At 30.1% G+C, this 16312-nt stretch overlaps 1 protein-coding gene across 3 annotated transcripts; it reads left to right on the top strand.

Annotated features, from left to right (window-relative positions):
• LOC107453094 (uncharacterized) lies at positions 1–15881 on the top strand. Of its 3 annotated transcripts, none has more exons than XM_016069784.3 (4): positions 1–183; positions 6363–6678; positions 10037–10300; positions 15609–15881. In XM_016069784.3, the coding sequence occupies exons 2-4, from the start codon at positions 6390–6392 to the stop codon at positions 15770–15772; spliced, it is 717 nt and encodes a 238-aa protein (XP_015925270.1). In that variant the 5' UTR covers positions 1–183; positions 6363–6389; the 3' UTR covers positions 15773–15881. The 3 variants fall into 3 exon arrangements, with proteins under 3 accessions (XP_015925270.1, XP_042905155.1, XP_015925269.1); XM_043049221.2 differs by lacking the exon at positions 1–183 and adding an exon at positions 1873–2024; XM_016069783.3 differs by lacking the exon at positions 1–183 and adding an exon at positions 3221–3338.
• The last annotated feature ends 431 nt before the right edge of the window (positions 15882–16312 follow it).

Below are 16312 nucleotides of genomic sequence, written 5' to 3'. Positions count from 1 at the left end.
AAGTAAAAGTGAAACCAAGTTTTCTGCGTATGTCTGTTGTCCATGAGGTGATGCAAAGAATCAGCTGGAATTAATTTATGCAATTCAGTGTCACTAATACGTTAACGATTGCCAAAACTTTACAACTGACTGATTAACCTGCATCATTTTCCGAAGAGTTTTGAAAATATTTTTCTTCAAAAAGTAAGTTGCCCCTTAAAAATCGAATTTTTTTATTTTTTTTGAAAACTATCATTATGTTAACAAAATTTATTTTTACAATTCTATGTAAGAATATTTCGTTGATATATGTTAATCGTAACGAAATAAACGATTTTCTTGATTTGTAAATGTACAGAGAACCAAAAAATATGACGGACCACCCTGAATAGCTTTTGATCTAATGATCGGATTTTTACGCTCTAGGACTCAATTTTAATAGCTCGAGGGGGTGACCTCAAATATGCTTATTAAGAAGTTCAGACGATATTTTAAGTTACAAAATCAAAAATCAGACATAAAAACGTACTTTCTCTGATTAAACATAACTTTTTTCCCCCGACGGATTCGGATTTCCGACTCCCAAAATATAGAGGGTAGCAATCTGGGTAATATGGTCCCAATAGTTTGGTCCTCCTAATGTTAATTTTACTTTTTGCGTATTTCCTATCTTATGTCTCGAAAACTTTTAAAGCGAATTGAAAATTTTTTGCACACAATTATAAATTTCGTTTTTCCAAACATATTTTCATGCAAAAAATAACTTTTAGTAAAGATTTATTATTTTATTTAAGAATGTTTGAAAATATTTTGAATTGTAAGGTAGAAAATTTTTTGCATCATTTTAAAGGATGTAATTTTATGTGGCAAAATGCAAAATTTTAGCGAAATCAGTCGAATAGTTCCTGAGAAATTTAATTTCAAAAAAGTCAAATACTTAAAATTTCGAGTCCTGCTTAGAGTAGTTAAAAATTACTCATTAGTGAACTTTATTTATTAATTTTTTTTCTTTTTCTAGTTTTTATAATAACAATCGTATTGCTATACACGTCTTTGGAGAACATGTTTTATTGTATGAATGGAACAGAACGAGTTGTGATATTCTTTTATTTCCTCACAAATTCATCGTTTACTTTTTTTAATTAATTTTAATAATTAAGAAAATTATTTTGAAACAAAATTGCCACTACTTCCTTTCTACATATATAATTTCCCTATCCCATTAATAATCATTATTATTGAGCTAAAATATTATAACCAATCCCTCTTTTTATATAATATTTAATTAAAATACCACATTTCGGTTTTAAATTTATTGTATTAGATTTGTTATGTTTTAAAAATTGTTTTGAAGTTAATGTTACTTCTATCATTTTTCCTTCTAATTATATAGTTGTATCTTATAAATTATAAAGCTGTTCTATTTTATGATTGTCATATAATTCGTCGCGTCTATTAATCTGAAATAAGGTTTATTTCATAATTTAAAACCACAGCTAATTAAATATATCAATTTTTGTTAACATTGACTTTTTTCCCCTTAAATCCGCTACTTTGGGTTACCGTTTTAACCCAAAAATAATTAATAAAACAGGTGAAGCTAAATATCTCCAGTACTAAATTTTTTTTAAAGAAAAACAAATTTTTAAATTTTTCGATGCGTTTCTGATCAATGCAAGAAATATTATTTTAAGTAAAGAAGTAATTATCAACTGCTTGTTATCTTTCAAATATTTATCTTATTACATGCCCGACAAAATTTTTTTTAATTATTATTATTCAACCCGTTCTTACTTATTAACAGTCGCCATTTGTAAAATGACATCACATCCGCAGACAGACGCTCAAGTAAAAGTGAAACTAACTCTAACAGAGAGTTCTAAGAGAAACTAACAAAGAGTTCTGCGCATGTCTGTTGTATTTGGAATGATATTTTATCTGAAAATAGTTTGCGAAATTAAATGAGGCAACGTAATTCAATGAGACAAATACAGCTATCGATTCTGGATTATCCGAAGAATTTTGGAAATATTTTTCTTTTAGAGGTGAGTGAGATTTTTTTTTTTTTTTTTTTTTNATTTTTTTTTTTTTTTTTTTGATGAAAAGAAAGGAATTACTCATAAAGAAACAAAACTAACTAATTTCATGACTTATTTTTTGACATTTGTGATCCTAGTTATTAATCGGGACCATCATTATTAGACGATGACACTTTACGAAAGATTAATATTGATCATTCCGAAAATAGAAAAGTTTATTGTGAAGTGAAACTTTTAAAGTGGTTTTATATTTCGATATCCTTTTAAATAAATAAAAGAATATTTGCAGAGGATTTTTAGAACAATATTGTGGAAAAGAAAATTCTTAGCGTATAAATATTGCGGTTACAAATAAAGATTTATTTTTTTGATAAAAAGAAAGGAATTACAGAAAATTAAAAAAAAAAAACTAATTTCATGACTTATTTTCTGATATTTGTGATTTTAGTTATTAATCGGGACCATCATTATTAGACGATGACACTTTGCGAAACATTGATATTTTTCATTCAAAAAATAGAAAAATTTATAGTGAGGTACCATTTTTAAAGTGTTTTTATATTTCTCTATCATTTTAAATAAATATTGTGGAAAAGAATATTCTTAGCTTAAAAATATTGCGGTTACGAATAAATATTTAAACGTGAAGAACCAATAAAGCTATAGATATTTCACAAATCACTATTAAAGGAGACGAAACTGATATTGCTGAAACCTAATTGCTTGACAGAGGAAATAGATAGTAAATGTTGTTGTAATATATATTTTATAATATACAGTGGTGGCCAAAAGTGTGGACACTTTTTAAAAGTTTCATGTTTTTCAACTTTGCGTGCTTGTAGAATATATTAATTTTCACTTAAATACAAACGTTTACATATCAAATTGAAGGTAATTTAATGTAGAATTTAATAATAAATACAGTATTACAATATCTGTATTACAAAAAANATATATTTTATAATATATAATATTTTATAATATAATATATATTTTATAATTGTTGTTGTATTATATATATATATATATAATTTTTTTTAAATTATTCTTTTCAATATGTAAAGTATTCTTTCACAAATTCATACGCTACTGTCATTTTTAATTTTTTACCTATTAACACGCATTCATTATGCACGCATCGCAAGAGGAGCTTCTTTTTCCAAATCCTTCTTTCATGAGTATTAACTGTGAGACAGATCAGTTCTTCTTTAGTGTATATTGATAAAACAGTTATAGATAAAGACAGCTATAGATAACTTTTTATCAGTCCATTCGAAATTCAGAAATCGTAAACATCATCTTTTTAAGTGAATGCAAACAGTAAGTACTATCGAGATTTTTTAAACTCGTCTATGACCAGTGTTTTTTTTTTAACTCAAGTTTATGTTGTTTAATTATTACGTAGTATGTAATTTAAATGTTATCGCTTATTATATTTTGTTTAATTATTTACTTTCATTCAATAAATATTTTAAGAAATACAAATGCAAAACTGATTTTAATCGAAATTTCACATTAGTTTAAATTTCGATATTTGTGTTTTGCTACTAATTTTTAGAGACTTCTTAACATTTTCCAAGTAAATAAATATTCTCATGGCCTTTTTTTAGATATATTTTCTATTGGTTTAGCACGATTCAATAAAATATCAAAAATGATAATTACAACTACGAGAAGTGTAGTATTAGGCAAATAATGAATAAAATTCGTAAATATTGTAATTATAAAAGATCTTAAAAGAAAGTAATATGCATAAATAAGTATGCAATGAGGAAGAATAGGTGAAAAATATGAATTTTTTTTATAAAATTCAATCCTAAATAGGGCACACGAAAGCAAAGTCACACGTCGAACCTGCTTGGATTTTGAATACTGACATTTGCTTATGCCACGATTCACCAGCCAATCAGATTCGACACCCAAGCGTGACGTCTCTTGCAGGTACTTAATTAAATCTTATCCGAAACTTGATTCAGCGTGATAATAAAACAAACCTAATAGCTCTGATGTTAACAAGTGTTCTTGTTTATACAGCTGAAGGCAGCTAATTTTAGCTGCTTTCTTCTTGAGTTGCAAGCACCCAACTAAATGGCACGGAAAAATATAATGATAGCTACCCTTTTTCCAAAGGTGAAATTTTTAAATCAAACTATTCCTTAATATTATTTTTAGCTAGGTACTTTACAAGTTTTCGGATTTCCACTAGATATCAGTATAATACTCAGAAGCTTGATGACATAGAATCTATTGCTTATATTATGACTTATTGTTTACACGAGAGTCTTGGAAGATTTTCACCAAAACACTCTCCTGAATATTTTTAAAAATGGGGCTTATCTTTAATCTTACATTAAAACCCTTTACTTTTCAACTGTATTTAATTTTTTTGAAAGTTAAGTATTGAATTTGAAATCAGTGTTAGAGCTTCGTTATTTTAGCATTTACTTTTTAGATTACAAAAATTCTTATGCAACGATTCTATTTTAACTGTTCATTTTTGTGTTGCTTTTTGTTTTGCTGTGCAAAAACTATGAGCTGTAGAAACTTAAAATAGTAGCGAAGTAGGGCAGAAAAAAGTGCTTAGAGTACGATGAGATTTAAAAAAAAAAAAGCAATTTTTGAATATTGTTCGAAAATTATTATTTGTTAAATCTGTAGTAAAAAATATCATTCGGGCCGCTCTACAGATCTCAGGAATGCAACTACGACGTCGAAGTTTGGCATAGGGCAGAAAAAAGTGCTTAGAATACGATGAGAGCTTTTATTTATGATCTTATTACAACTTTTTTTTTAATTCCAATTTTTTCGAGAAAAGGAATTAGATCTCGCTCTTTTGAAGAAAAGAGAGCAATTGAATGTTACCAGGTATAGATTTCATCATAAATATTGAAGTTTTGAATGTAAAAAAGAGTAATATAAAAAAAAATATAAAAAAAACGTTATTAATATTGGTAATGAGTAAAATTACTATTTATTGTTTCTCAGTCTAGTGTCAATCAATTTATATGTTCACGTTTAATTTCTTTTTAAGCTCAGTTGATTTATTTTCAAATCCAGGTAATCACTGATTTCGTTACAATTTAAACATTAACACTCTTTTTTTTTACAAAAATTTTAACTATTAAGTATATTTCATTAACAAAATCAACTTATAAGGAAAAAAGTACGATGTATGGGAAATAATCACGGGAATTGGTGAACAGAGGGAGAGGGACGTAAATCCTTCTAGTTCTTTTTAATTCTACTTTTTTAATAATTATTACATCCAAACCAATTTAATTATAATCTCCTATTCAGTCGAATTATTCAGACAATGGGTAGTTTTACAAAAATATACATCCACAGAATCTCACATCTTATTTATTAATATTATCTTATTTATCAGTATCTGGTTATTTATCAGTATTATCTGTATTTATCAGTATACATCTTATTTATCAGTATCTAACTTATTAGTACTATCACATCTCATTATCACATTCGTAGTATATATGTATTAACATTTAGTAAGGCATATAATACAAAAATTTGTAACATTTATTTTCATGCAAGTAGTCAATCTTTTATAACTACAACTGTTGAATTCATAGTTGTCTTTTATTGCAACAACTGTATACAGTTCTTACTGATATTGAAGTTAATGAGAGATTGAAAACCTCATAATTTTGTTTCGGTTCAAATGTTGCGGTTACGTAAAATATTAATAATTAAATTTAATATTTGAAAATTTCCAAAAATCTTTCTTAATTTATTTGCGTAAATAAGCGAATCCTAATGGATGAATCATTTATTGACTTAAATACATAATCTTGATCATCTTTTCAGGCACACATTCCTGTCTAAGGTTGAGTTACTAATTAAAAATAATACAGTCAAACCCCGATATAGTAAACACGGCTTATAGTGAATATAACGTTCACTCTCGCTCCTTACTATGCACATATGTTATTTTTTGTTCACTGTAGTAAAGAAATAAAATTTAACGCATTTTTTGTTAATACATATTGCTTTTTAGTCATTTTGGTATTTCATTTTATTGGTCATTTATTAAAAAAATGTGTAATAAAAGGGTTCAGAACCATAACTTAAAATTGTTTGGGGCATGGATATAGTGAACTCCCGTTTATAGTCATCCGAAATTTCGGTCCCTTGAAAGTTCACTTTAGCGGGGTTTGACTGCAATAAGGGAAGTTAAAGTTTATTTCTTTTTAACTACCGTTTCCCTTTAAATAGGTAGCTTAAGTGAAATCTTTTGCAATACCTAATCGCAAATTAACTTTCACGTATTATTATTTTTATTAATTGTACCTTGTGTATTTTTTTCTTATATATTTAATTTTACAGACTTTACTTACTGTTAAAGAATTCCCAATGAATTTTGGAGGCTGGAAACACGAACCATTCAACCCATATAACTTGACAACAGCACCATCATCTGGAATATTTCATTATCAAACCAACCAATCCTACAGAAACAGTTATCCTGGAGTGGTAGAACATGTTCATCGAGAAGCCAAAATTAGTCCTGACTACTATGAAGTCAGTGAAAGTAGGAATATTACGCAGTCTCCTCGACGAATGAATAATCCGAATGGAATTTTAAATGGAGTAAAACGAAATTCGCCAAAAAAGCCAAAGGCAAAAGCGGTAAAATCAACTGGTTTGTATAATTTTTTTAAATAATGTACAAGAACAATTTCCTTTTATTTTTAAATGGTGTTGAACAGCCGACCTATTTTCNAATTTTAAATGGAGTAAAACGAAATTCACCAAAAAAGCCAAAGGCAAAAGCGGTAAAATCAACTGGTTTGTATAATTTTTTTAATTAATGTTCAAGAACAATTTCTTTTATTTTTAAATGGTGTTGAACAGCCGACCTATTTTCTGTAACCTTGTAATTTTAAACCTAAGCCAGAAAACAGTGAATCTCGTGGATCAAGCAGTAGGAATAATCTTCAGGGAGGACTTTATGATGCACCTAATCCGTATTTGCGTTCATTGGTTTATTTGAATTACATATACAGTCGAACCTCGCTAACTCGAACCTCGATTTCACGAATTTTTCGATATCTCGAAGAAAAAAAAATTCCCTTCAAATTTCCTGTACACTCAATGTTAAAAAAACTTGATTTCACGAATTTTTTTTCTAATCCCTCGATAACTTGAATTTTTTTTCTCCATAAAAAGTGTAGATTTTTCTTCAGAAAATAAAAAAACTATTCCAAAAACAATGGACATAAATATTTAAAAAAATGGACACAAAGACGACAGTGGCATGGAATGATGTGTCTTTCTCTACGATAATGAATGGCTTCAAGAAGGCTGGATTCATTAAAGATCACGAAAGTAGTCAAACAATCAATATCGTTAATTCTGCTGAAAACTACACTGAAAATGATTGGGACAGATTGACCGGACTCATGAAACTTGATGACATGGAATTTCATGACTTTGTAAGCGTAGATGATGCAGGAACAGTGGGTGTTCAGTGGGATGACAATGATATCATCGCTCAAACGAAAGCTTCTTGTGAACTATCAGAAGAAGAGGAAATCGAAGATTTACCGCCCAATGTTACTAACAAACAAGCACTTTCTGCAGTGAACACTGTAAGGACAGCCGAATGTGTCAGAGGAGACATTTAAAGCTATAGGCCACTTAGAAAGTGTTATAGACAAACTTCCTTACACATCTCTAAAGCAAACAACAATTGAATCTTTTTTTTAAAATGAAAGTGTAAAAAGTGTTTTTGGAATAAATATGGAATAGTAAATAAGGTATGTAAAGAGCGTTTTTCTTTATTCTATCATCGATGGCATGCGATTTTCGATAATTCGAATTTTCGGTATCTCGAATTTTTCCTCCTCTCCCTTCAAGTTCGAGATATCGAGGTTTGACTGTATTTGCAGGCTCGTGTGCTCAATTTAGACTTATAAATCTTTGTCAAATATTAGGACAGATAGTACAAAACAGAGGACAGAATGAAGATACATCCCGGGTAACAGCGGTATTCGAACCCGCTACCTCTACGCTTTGCACAGCGTTTAGCGAGTCATACTCCTAAATGAATCATTATGTTTCTTCCATTAATTTTGCTTGTGATTACATAAGCAAACTTAGTTTTCTTTATTTCAATTACCCTTTATTTAAAATAGTTCAGTTTAATAGAAATACGTTTTAAAAACACAACTGAAAATAAAATAAGCGTCGTTTCAGACAGTTTTAATTAAATTCGGTGATGTAGCTTTCGCGTACTATTCACGTTGATCATTAAGCTTGTAAAAAAATAATTAAACATTAAAGCACGTGAAATAAACTCCTAGACAAAATCATCTATCTTTTAACTTATAACAATGGCTAATGCTAAAATCAATGCGAAAAATTCCTTTTTCAAACATCTTTAGTGAGCGGAGTAATTGAAATTTTCAGGATCGGGATCGAAAAGTGCTCATTCTAGTCGATGTTCGAATTTCAGAACCCTGGCACAAATGTTTCTGAAGTTATAAGATATTCGATATGGTGTTCTGATATAGCTGACAAACATAACTATTAAGTAACCACAAGTACTTTTTGATGGAACTAACCAGCATTTGCGTAGAAAGAGGAATTGTAATCCAAGATCCGTCTTCCAGGTTATTTTACTTCAGAACTGTGGTCGATGCAAGCCATCCGAGATCTGTTTTTCCCCTCTTTAGAGAGTCGAATTTATGTGACGTCACACACTTAATAAACTCTATAAAATCTTTTGGTGTTATTCGCATTATTAGCATCTCTTTTGAAGTCATCATCATCATATATCATCTTATAATTTGTTCACATTCAAATTGCTATTACAAATGCCTTTTATGTGAAGCTTTTATTGGATTTTAAAAATGCGTTTATTGAAGTTTTAGTGAAGCACTTATAGTATAAGTTCGAATATTAAAAAAAGTTTAGTTTATCGTAGTATTTTCAATGAGATATTAGAATTATACTTTTACACATCTCAACAAAAAAATAAAGGAGTTAGAAATATAGTTTTTTCTTTTTCTGGAAAGAGAAAATGTATATCTATCTGGACAGTAGAAGAGACTGAAAACCAAGAAAATATTGGAAAATATTTAATAAAACGTAAATTAGCCAAAGAATACCTGTTATTTAAAATAAAATTATAACGACTTGTCAGAATATAGTAAATTGAATTTTTAAGTAGTTCTTGTAAAGGTAGTTCATTAAATAGTTTTGTAAGGTAGAGGTAATAGTTTTTATATTTAATAATTAATTTTACATTAAACACAATTTTGATTTATTGAAGCTATATAAATTTATTGAAGCTAAAAATAAATTTTTGATTTCGATTCATTGCTAACTAAATTTATCATTCACACATTCTTTTTTTTATTGCATCTCAAATCTGCTTTAAATAATTTAAATTATAAAAACATGCTATGTGGATTTTCTTATAAAAGAGGTGGGGATAACGAGTTAGTAACATTACATTTATTCTTATTCTTGTGCTTTCTTTTATTGAAAGATTAGCTTGATTTTTTTTTCATTATGATAATCATGTGTTTTTGAGTTTCAAGCCATAAGTGATCTTAATATTTATCTTAAATGTATTTAATTTTTTTAATATAAATGCTCTTTACTGGCTTACCTGATTGAGTAGGTTTGGGATTTTTTAATCATTCCAGCTAATGGGAGAATAAGAGAACAAGCATCAATCGTTTAGTTAGGCTAAAACCTCGTTAGAAATGCTATTCTTTGCTTTCAATGATGTCTCCTTTGGATTACTGCAACTTTTGTTTACCGTTCTTGGTTTAGTTTCATATATATAGATGTATTTTTCAAATCGCCAAATATAAGCGGGGCCCCCGATTGCGAACTATTAAAAAAAAAAAAAATTAGCAAACAGTTAGTGCACTAATGCAATATCATAATTTTATTCTTTTTTAATTAATCGTCATAATATTCTTTTAAAGTTTGAGTTGTAGTAAAGTTAATAAATCAATTAATGGTGATTTTCTCTTCTTGTTTAGATAATTCACCTTCTGCAAAAGTGAAAATGGAAATATATTTAGAAAAATTCGATACTGGTGTTTTCGTAACCAAGGTGAAAGTGGGAAATCGTGTACGATGGCAAGACGTCAAGTATGAGAAACAAGCTTTGAGGTACCATCCAGCCATCAAGAGATTTCAAACAGTGATGTCTGCCATTGACGTAATGAAGAATTACAAAACGCTACACATTTCTTTGACTAAAGAGGAAGCAGAACGTTATAAAGCAGGAGTTTTACTGGAAGGTAAAACGATTATATTTATACTAACTAGTATTTGTTACGATTAAAGTAATAAATATAACTATTAATAATCACAAGCGATTATTAATAAGAACCACTTTTTCTGGTACATGTGATAAATAAATGCACACTTACCATTAATCGGTTATTTTTAATAATTGCCAATGAAGTTTTGTCAGTGTGATTAATTAGGCATAATTTATTGAAACTTCAACTCTAATTTTAATATGTCCATGAACTGCGATTCAATAGGTGTGAATATGTCGTTGTAGAGATTAAAAGAAAAAAAAAGAATTACGTGAATATGGGATTTTACTTATATTTTAATTTAAAATAATAGCTTTAAAAGTTCATTTTGTCTTTTCTTATATATCTATCACACTTATTGATGAATGATAATTTCTGAAATCTTGAGTTTCAAAAGTTCGTTGCACAAATGCAGATTTAAATAAATTGTAAAACACTTAAAACAGCCTAACATGGAATGATTTCGAGGCATTTACTTTAGTAAAAATTCTCCAGTTCGTGATAGAAGCTTGAAAACACAAAAAGGATCTCTGCAGGGAGTTACTGATATTATATCTAAGTTAGATTTGAGTTTTGAGATTGAGCATTTCTTACCTCCCATCAACCCCATTGTTGACAGGGAATTTCCTATCCGCCTTGATCTGATCAAGGATATCTCAAAGGCGGAGACTAGTTTCATAGTTTTAAGAGCTCTCACTTTCGAAACAATAGAATCCTTCTACCCCAATGAAGATTGGTTGAGAATATATACTGACGGTTCTAAAATGAGTGGTTGTGTTAACACTGGTGCTAGTGTTTACTGTGAACTTTTCTGCCTGTATACTCCCATCGGCATTTCGATGGCGAGATTGCGGCCGTTTACCAAGCTCTGTCACAATTTCGGCAGCGTTTAGACTCCTTTTAAAAAGTTGTAATATTATCTGATTCAAAGGCTGCACCTCACGCAATTAATGCTCCCAGCCGCTCTCAAACTTTAACCATCGATAATTGCTCAAATCTCCTCAAATGGTTTGCCCGCAATAACAAGATAGTGGCTCTTCAGTGGATTCCGGCCCACTGTGGAATCCAGGGAAACGAGGCTGCCGATCTCCTTGCAAAAAAATAGGGCCTCTGTCCTACAGAGATCTAATTCCAAACTCCTTTTCTATAATATCAAAAGTCTCATAAAGAACATCATCAGAGCCTACGAAGAAGTCAAAAATCGTAATTTCAATAAACCCTGGTTTAAACAGATGCTCAATTTCCCTCAGTGGCCTAGGATGAAATCTGTCGCCATGTTTCGTCTGATAACTTGCCACTATTGCCTGAAAAAATATCTATGACGCATCAATGTGGTTCATGATCCCTTTTGTACATTGTGTGACCTCCACGAGGTAATGGACTTATCTCACCTGTCTAGGTGCCCTGCGGAAATCTATCTGGGAACGCTAATGGATTGCTCGTTCTTATTTATAGATTTATTGTTATCTTTTTGATGTTCAATTGTCTTTTAATGTGCCATTAGTAAAATATATTCTGTACATAGTTGCGCTTTAGGTTGTTTTTCGAAGGCTCCGTCATCACATGAAATGACTCTTTTTTTGCGAACAAAACGCTATTTTTATAACTGCTGTGAGTTTGCAACAGTTACAAGTTTAGTCTATCGAAAGCCAGCGTTGTCTAAACTAATTTTGAAAATGGCGCATTACGTCAATATGGAGAAAAGCCCCCGTTTTATGAAAATGAAAATCGTTTGTTGTATAATTTTTAATATTTATAAACTTACTCCTATGCTGCATTACTTGGACTCATAAAATTTGCAAAGACTAAGAATAAAGCAGTAATTTTGATATTTTTCATCTACTTGGGAAAATGTCGCCAAATTGGCGATTTTTTCTTTAAAAAGTTTAATAACTTTTTAAATATTTAAGTTATTTGTCCGTTCTAAAGCCCAGATAATTCTTTACGGCGAGATGATAGCTTAAAATCATCGCATTGAAGTGTTGGGCATTTAAATTGTGGATTTTTTATTTTCCTTGGTGACAGAGCTTCGAAAAACAACGTTAACAATAATAACAACAATAAAAAATACGTTGAATGCGTTAATAATAACCACTAAATGTGATAAATTATGATCGATTACATAGAAGAACAATTTTTTGTTGTTGCATGAGATGTGAGTGGTGTGGAGGTATACGTTCCCCTTTTCAGGGGTGCAGAGGTTCCTGATTTCATTTTAATGGATGACAATGCGACACCACACAGAGCACCAATGGTTGACTATTGGAGAGCCAGATCTTCAGACTCAACCCTATAAAGCATGTCTGGGACGCTTTGCGGAGGGCTATTGCATTACGTAACCCCTCCGACAACCATCCAGTGTCTGAAAACAGTGTTGCTGATTGCCCATAAATTGCTTCATTTCCAGTTAGAAATTCAGGCCTGTATATCTGTGCGAGGGAGAGCCATTTTTTAAAAATTTAATTCTGTAACCACTCTTTAATGCTACACGACTCGGATGAGTGTTACGCATGATCATACCTGTGTATTATAACCATTGAATGATTATTATTTTTGTATTATATAGACTTTTGCTCAAACGAAATTTTATTAAAATCTGTTCAGAAGATCTGGAGATAATCAACCAAGTATAAAAATCCTCTTTATTTTAAACACCAGTGTATGGCAGAGGGTAGAATAAATGTTGCAGGGATAGCCTGGTCGGTAGGGCACTGGGCCACAACCACCTAGAGTAGAAGGCCTGGGAGCTTGTTTGTGACGTCACGATCAGAAGGCAGAAAAGAGCGTTGCTGTTTTCNTGTCTGAAAACAGTGTTGCTGATTGCCCATAAATTGCTTCATTTCCAGTTAGAAATTCAGGCCTGTATATCTGTGCGAGGGAGAGCCATTTTTTAAAAATTTAATTCTGTAACCACTCTTTAATGCTACACGACTCGGATGAGTGTTACGCATGATCATACCTGTGTATTATAACCATTGAATGATTATTATTTTTGTATTAGATAGACTTTTGCTCAAACGAAATTTTATTAAAATCTGTTCAGAAGATTTGGAGATAATCAACCAAGTATAAAAATCCTCTTTATTTTAAACACCAGTGTATGGCAGAGGGTAGAATAAATGTTGCAGGGATAGCCTGGTCGGTAGGGCGCTGGGCCCATGTACGAACGTTCGTGGGTTCGAACCCCGCCAGCTGAAATCTCCCCTTGTAGTTGGTGACTGAAGCACGTTAAAATTCTGTCGAGTCGCAAAAGTCCTCCATGTTCCCACAACAAATCAAAACCTCTGGGGGTACTGGATTGAAGATCGATCGTTCTCTGATTCAGGTCAAAATTACGATCTGTGGATGAATGGATGGATGTATGAATGGGTCCCTCTTATAAACAGGTGTGGCAAAGTCGAATTCTTGGCCATTGATGGCTCCACTGAAAAACAAGAATCACACACTCTGCCTTAAATTTGCTCGGTTTCACCGAGCAGGCTTTCCCGTGTGGTAAGTGGCATTAGAACCAACCAACCAGAATAAATGTTGCGACAAACTTCTAGGGATGTCAGAGCACATTATCAGGATTAAAAATTCATAGGAAACCATGCCCGAGAATGTCATCATACGCCTCAAGAGGCGCTTCCTCTATTAGGATCTGTTCCTTCGTGTGCTTTTCATAATAGGGCAGTTATAATAGCCCACGCATGACGACATTTCCGGGAATGAATTCCTACGCAATTTTAAATACTGATGGTGTGCCCTAACTTTAAGTTTGTCGCGACCGTTACACAATTTCCTGTTATATATAACTTTTTTAAATTTGTACATTTCGGCAAAAAAATAGACAAATGTCATTTAAAAAAATTTTAGGCTTAGAAGCAAAACTAATTTCAGATTTGAAAGCCCCACATTCAAATTAGACTAGATCAATTATTTTTCTGACTGCAACGAAAATTTGTTCCACAGCCTTATTTACATTTATAACAGACTTATTATTAATAATAACCGGCGATTATTAATATTAACCGATAAATTGCAACCTTTGCACATTGATTAAACTTAACTTATTACATAATCTAATATTATTATGTGCAAAAGTTAATATTTTTTAAATGGAAGAGTATCTATTCAGTTTTCAAATTGATTCGTAACCCTGTATATAAATAACAATCTTCTTGATTTATATTACGTTATGATTTTTATATGAAACTACTTTTTGATTAAACTAACAAAGAAAGTACTCTTAATTAATTTTTTACACGTTGTACGAAAGTTTAAATGATAAGAAATGTAATTATTAATTTATAAAAGTTAATTTGTTGGTTTGTCACAAAATGATATTTTTAATAACAAGGCTAGTTTATTAAAATATTAGAGTATTTTATTTTTAATCAGACTTTTTACTAAAATGGAATAATGATTGCGTTTCAGTAAAATGAGAAGGTAATATCGTTTTCTTTTTTTTTTTTTTTTTTTTTTTTTTTTTTTTTTTTTTTTTNCCCTTCGAGTTTGTACATTTAAGTTTAAAAAAAGAAAGGTTATTGAAAAGTTTTGAGAAATCACATTTTAAGTATAAAAAGTTATCATTTAAACAAATTTTGCTATAAGTTAATGTATTTAACATTTTTATTTGGGTTTTTTTCCTCATTTTTCCCTTTCCTTTTTTTTCTTAGCATAAAAGGACTACCTTTTAATAGTTAATATCATTCGTATTGGGATAAAGCAATAGAAATATAAATCATACAGCATTACTTTACTTTTTTAAATGCATTATTTTCATTAAACTCTTTTAAGATAACTATATGATACAAAACAACATTAACTTAGTTTCAGTTTTAAATAATTCACAATACATTCAACACATTTTACAATAAACAAGCTAATAAGTTGCATATGCAGTCAAAAAGAAGATTCTGTAACATTCTTGAAAATTATATTAATGAGGAATTTCAGTTAATTTATAACAGTGCGTTTGAAGCGCTTTAAATGCTATTGAAACAGCTAAAAAAAAGCATACCCAATAAAAAAAAATGTAAATAAGAAAATTTATAAATATATGAAACTGCTGCTTTCTATATTTATAACTTGCTGTTTAGTGCCATTTGAATCAGATTCTACACAGAATAATTCATCCATTGAAAGTTTAAAATAATCAAAAAACTTTAGTAGGAAAACCTCAAAATTGAATAGTTTTATTGTTATTTAATTTATATATTATGTAAATACACAATTAAAATGGAAAAATACGTCTTATATTTTGATTAAGTTTCTTTTTCTTTGTTTTTCTTTTTTCTTTTAGGAGTAAGTAAGCCAAAATCTCAATCTAAACAAGGCATCACATGCAGTCAGGTAAACAATTACATTCAAGTAAACAATTTTTACAATGCTGGTCCTTCTACTTCAACTCGTTGCATTGAAGACGACTATGGCGAACCAGATTCATCGGACTACTCCACTGAATAATCAAGGATAACTTTTTAATCTATTTTTTTCTTGGCCACCCAAATAGTCCGTTTACGTTTATTTATAATTGCAATAAAATAATTGAAAATAAAATTATTGGAAACATTTATTTCTCTGTTTTCTTTATGGGTTTTAAAAAGCTAATTTCTCACGCAGTGAAGCTTTAGGATTAGATGCCTGCAAGTGGCGTCATCGTAGGTAAATTAGGCCAGCATCATTTTGACTATACCAAGACAAAATGAAATAATTTTTATTTCAAGGATACATGCAAAATTCCTATTTAGTATATTTCCAGTTGAAAAATATAAGACGTTTCAAATTAAATTGTGCAAGAAAATTGTCAAAAATAGCTTCCAAATATTGCCCTACTGTCGTCGAATAGTTAGCAAACAAAAATATATATTAATGTTTTATTTAGTAAAAAAAATAATAAAATTTTCAATTTGTTACTTGCAAGTGACTTCATCATAGATAAATCGTCGATTCAAAAGCCAATCAGGTTCGACTCACTCGCGTGACGTCACATTGAGGTATCCAATT

The sequence above is a fragment of the Parasteatoda tepidariorum genome, chromosome 10, assembly GCF_043381705.1.
Source record: "Parasteatoda tepidariorum isolate YZ-2023 chromosome 10, CAS_Ptep_4.0, whole genome shotgun sequence".
Taxonomy (NCBI): Eukaryota; Metazoa; Arthropoda; class Arachnida; order Araneae; family Theridiidae; genus Parasteatoda; species Parasteatoda tepidariorum.
This window is presented reverse-complemented; position numbering and strand designations above follow the sequence as displayed.

Bases quoted from the DNA above. Each gene is read 5' to 3' on its own strand.
- LOC107453094 (XM_043049221.2), top strand. From the start codon at position 1,941: ATGAGGCAACGTAATTCAATGAGACAAATACAGCTATCGATTCTGGAT. The intron at 2,025-6,362 runs GTGAGTGAGATT...TTAATTTTACAG, and splicing joins GAAATATTTTTCTTTTAGAG to ACTTTACTTACTGTTAAAGA. The intron at 10,301-15,608 runs GTAAAACGATTA...TTTTTCTTTTAG, and splicing joins AGCAGGAGTTTTACTGGAAG to GAGTAAGTAAGCCAAAATCT.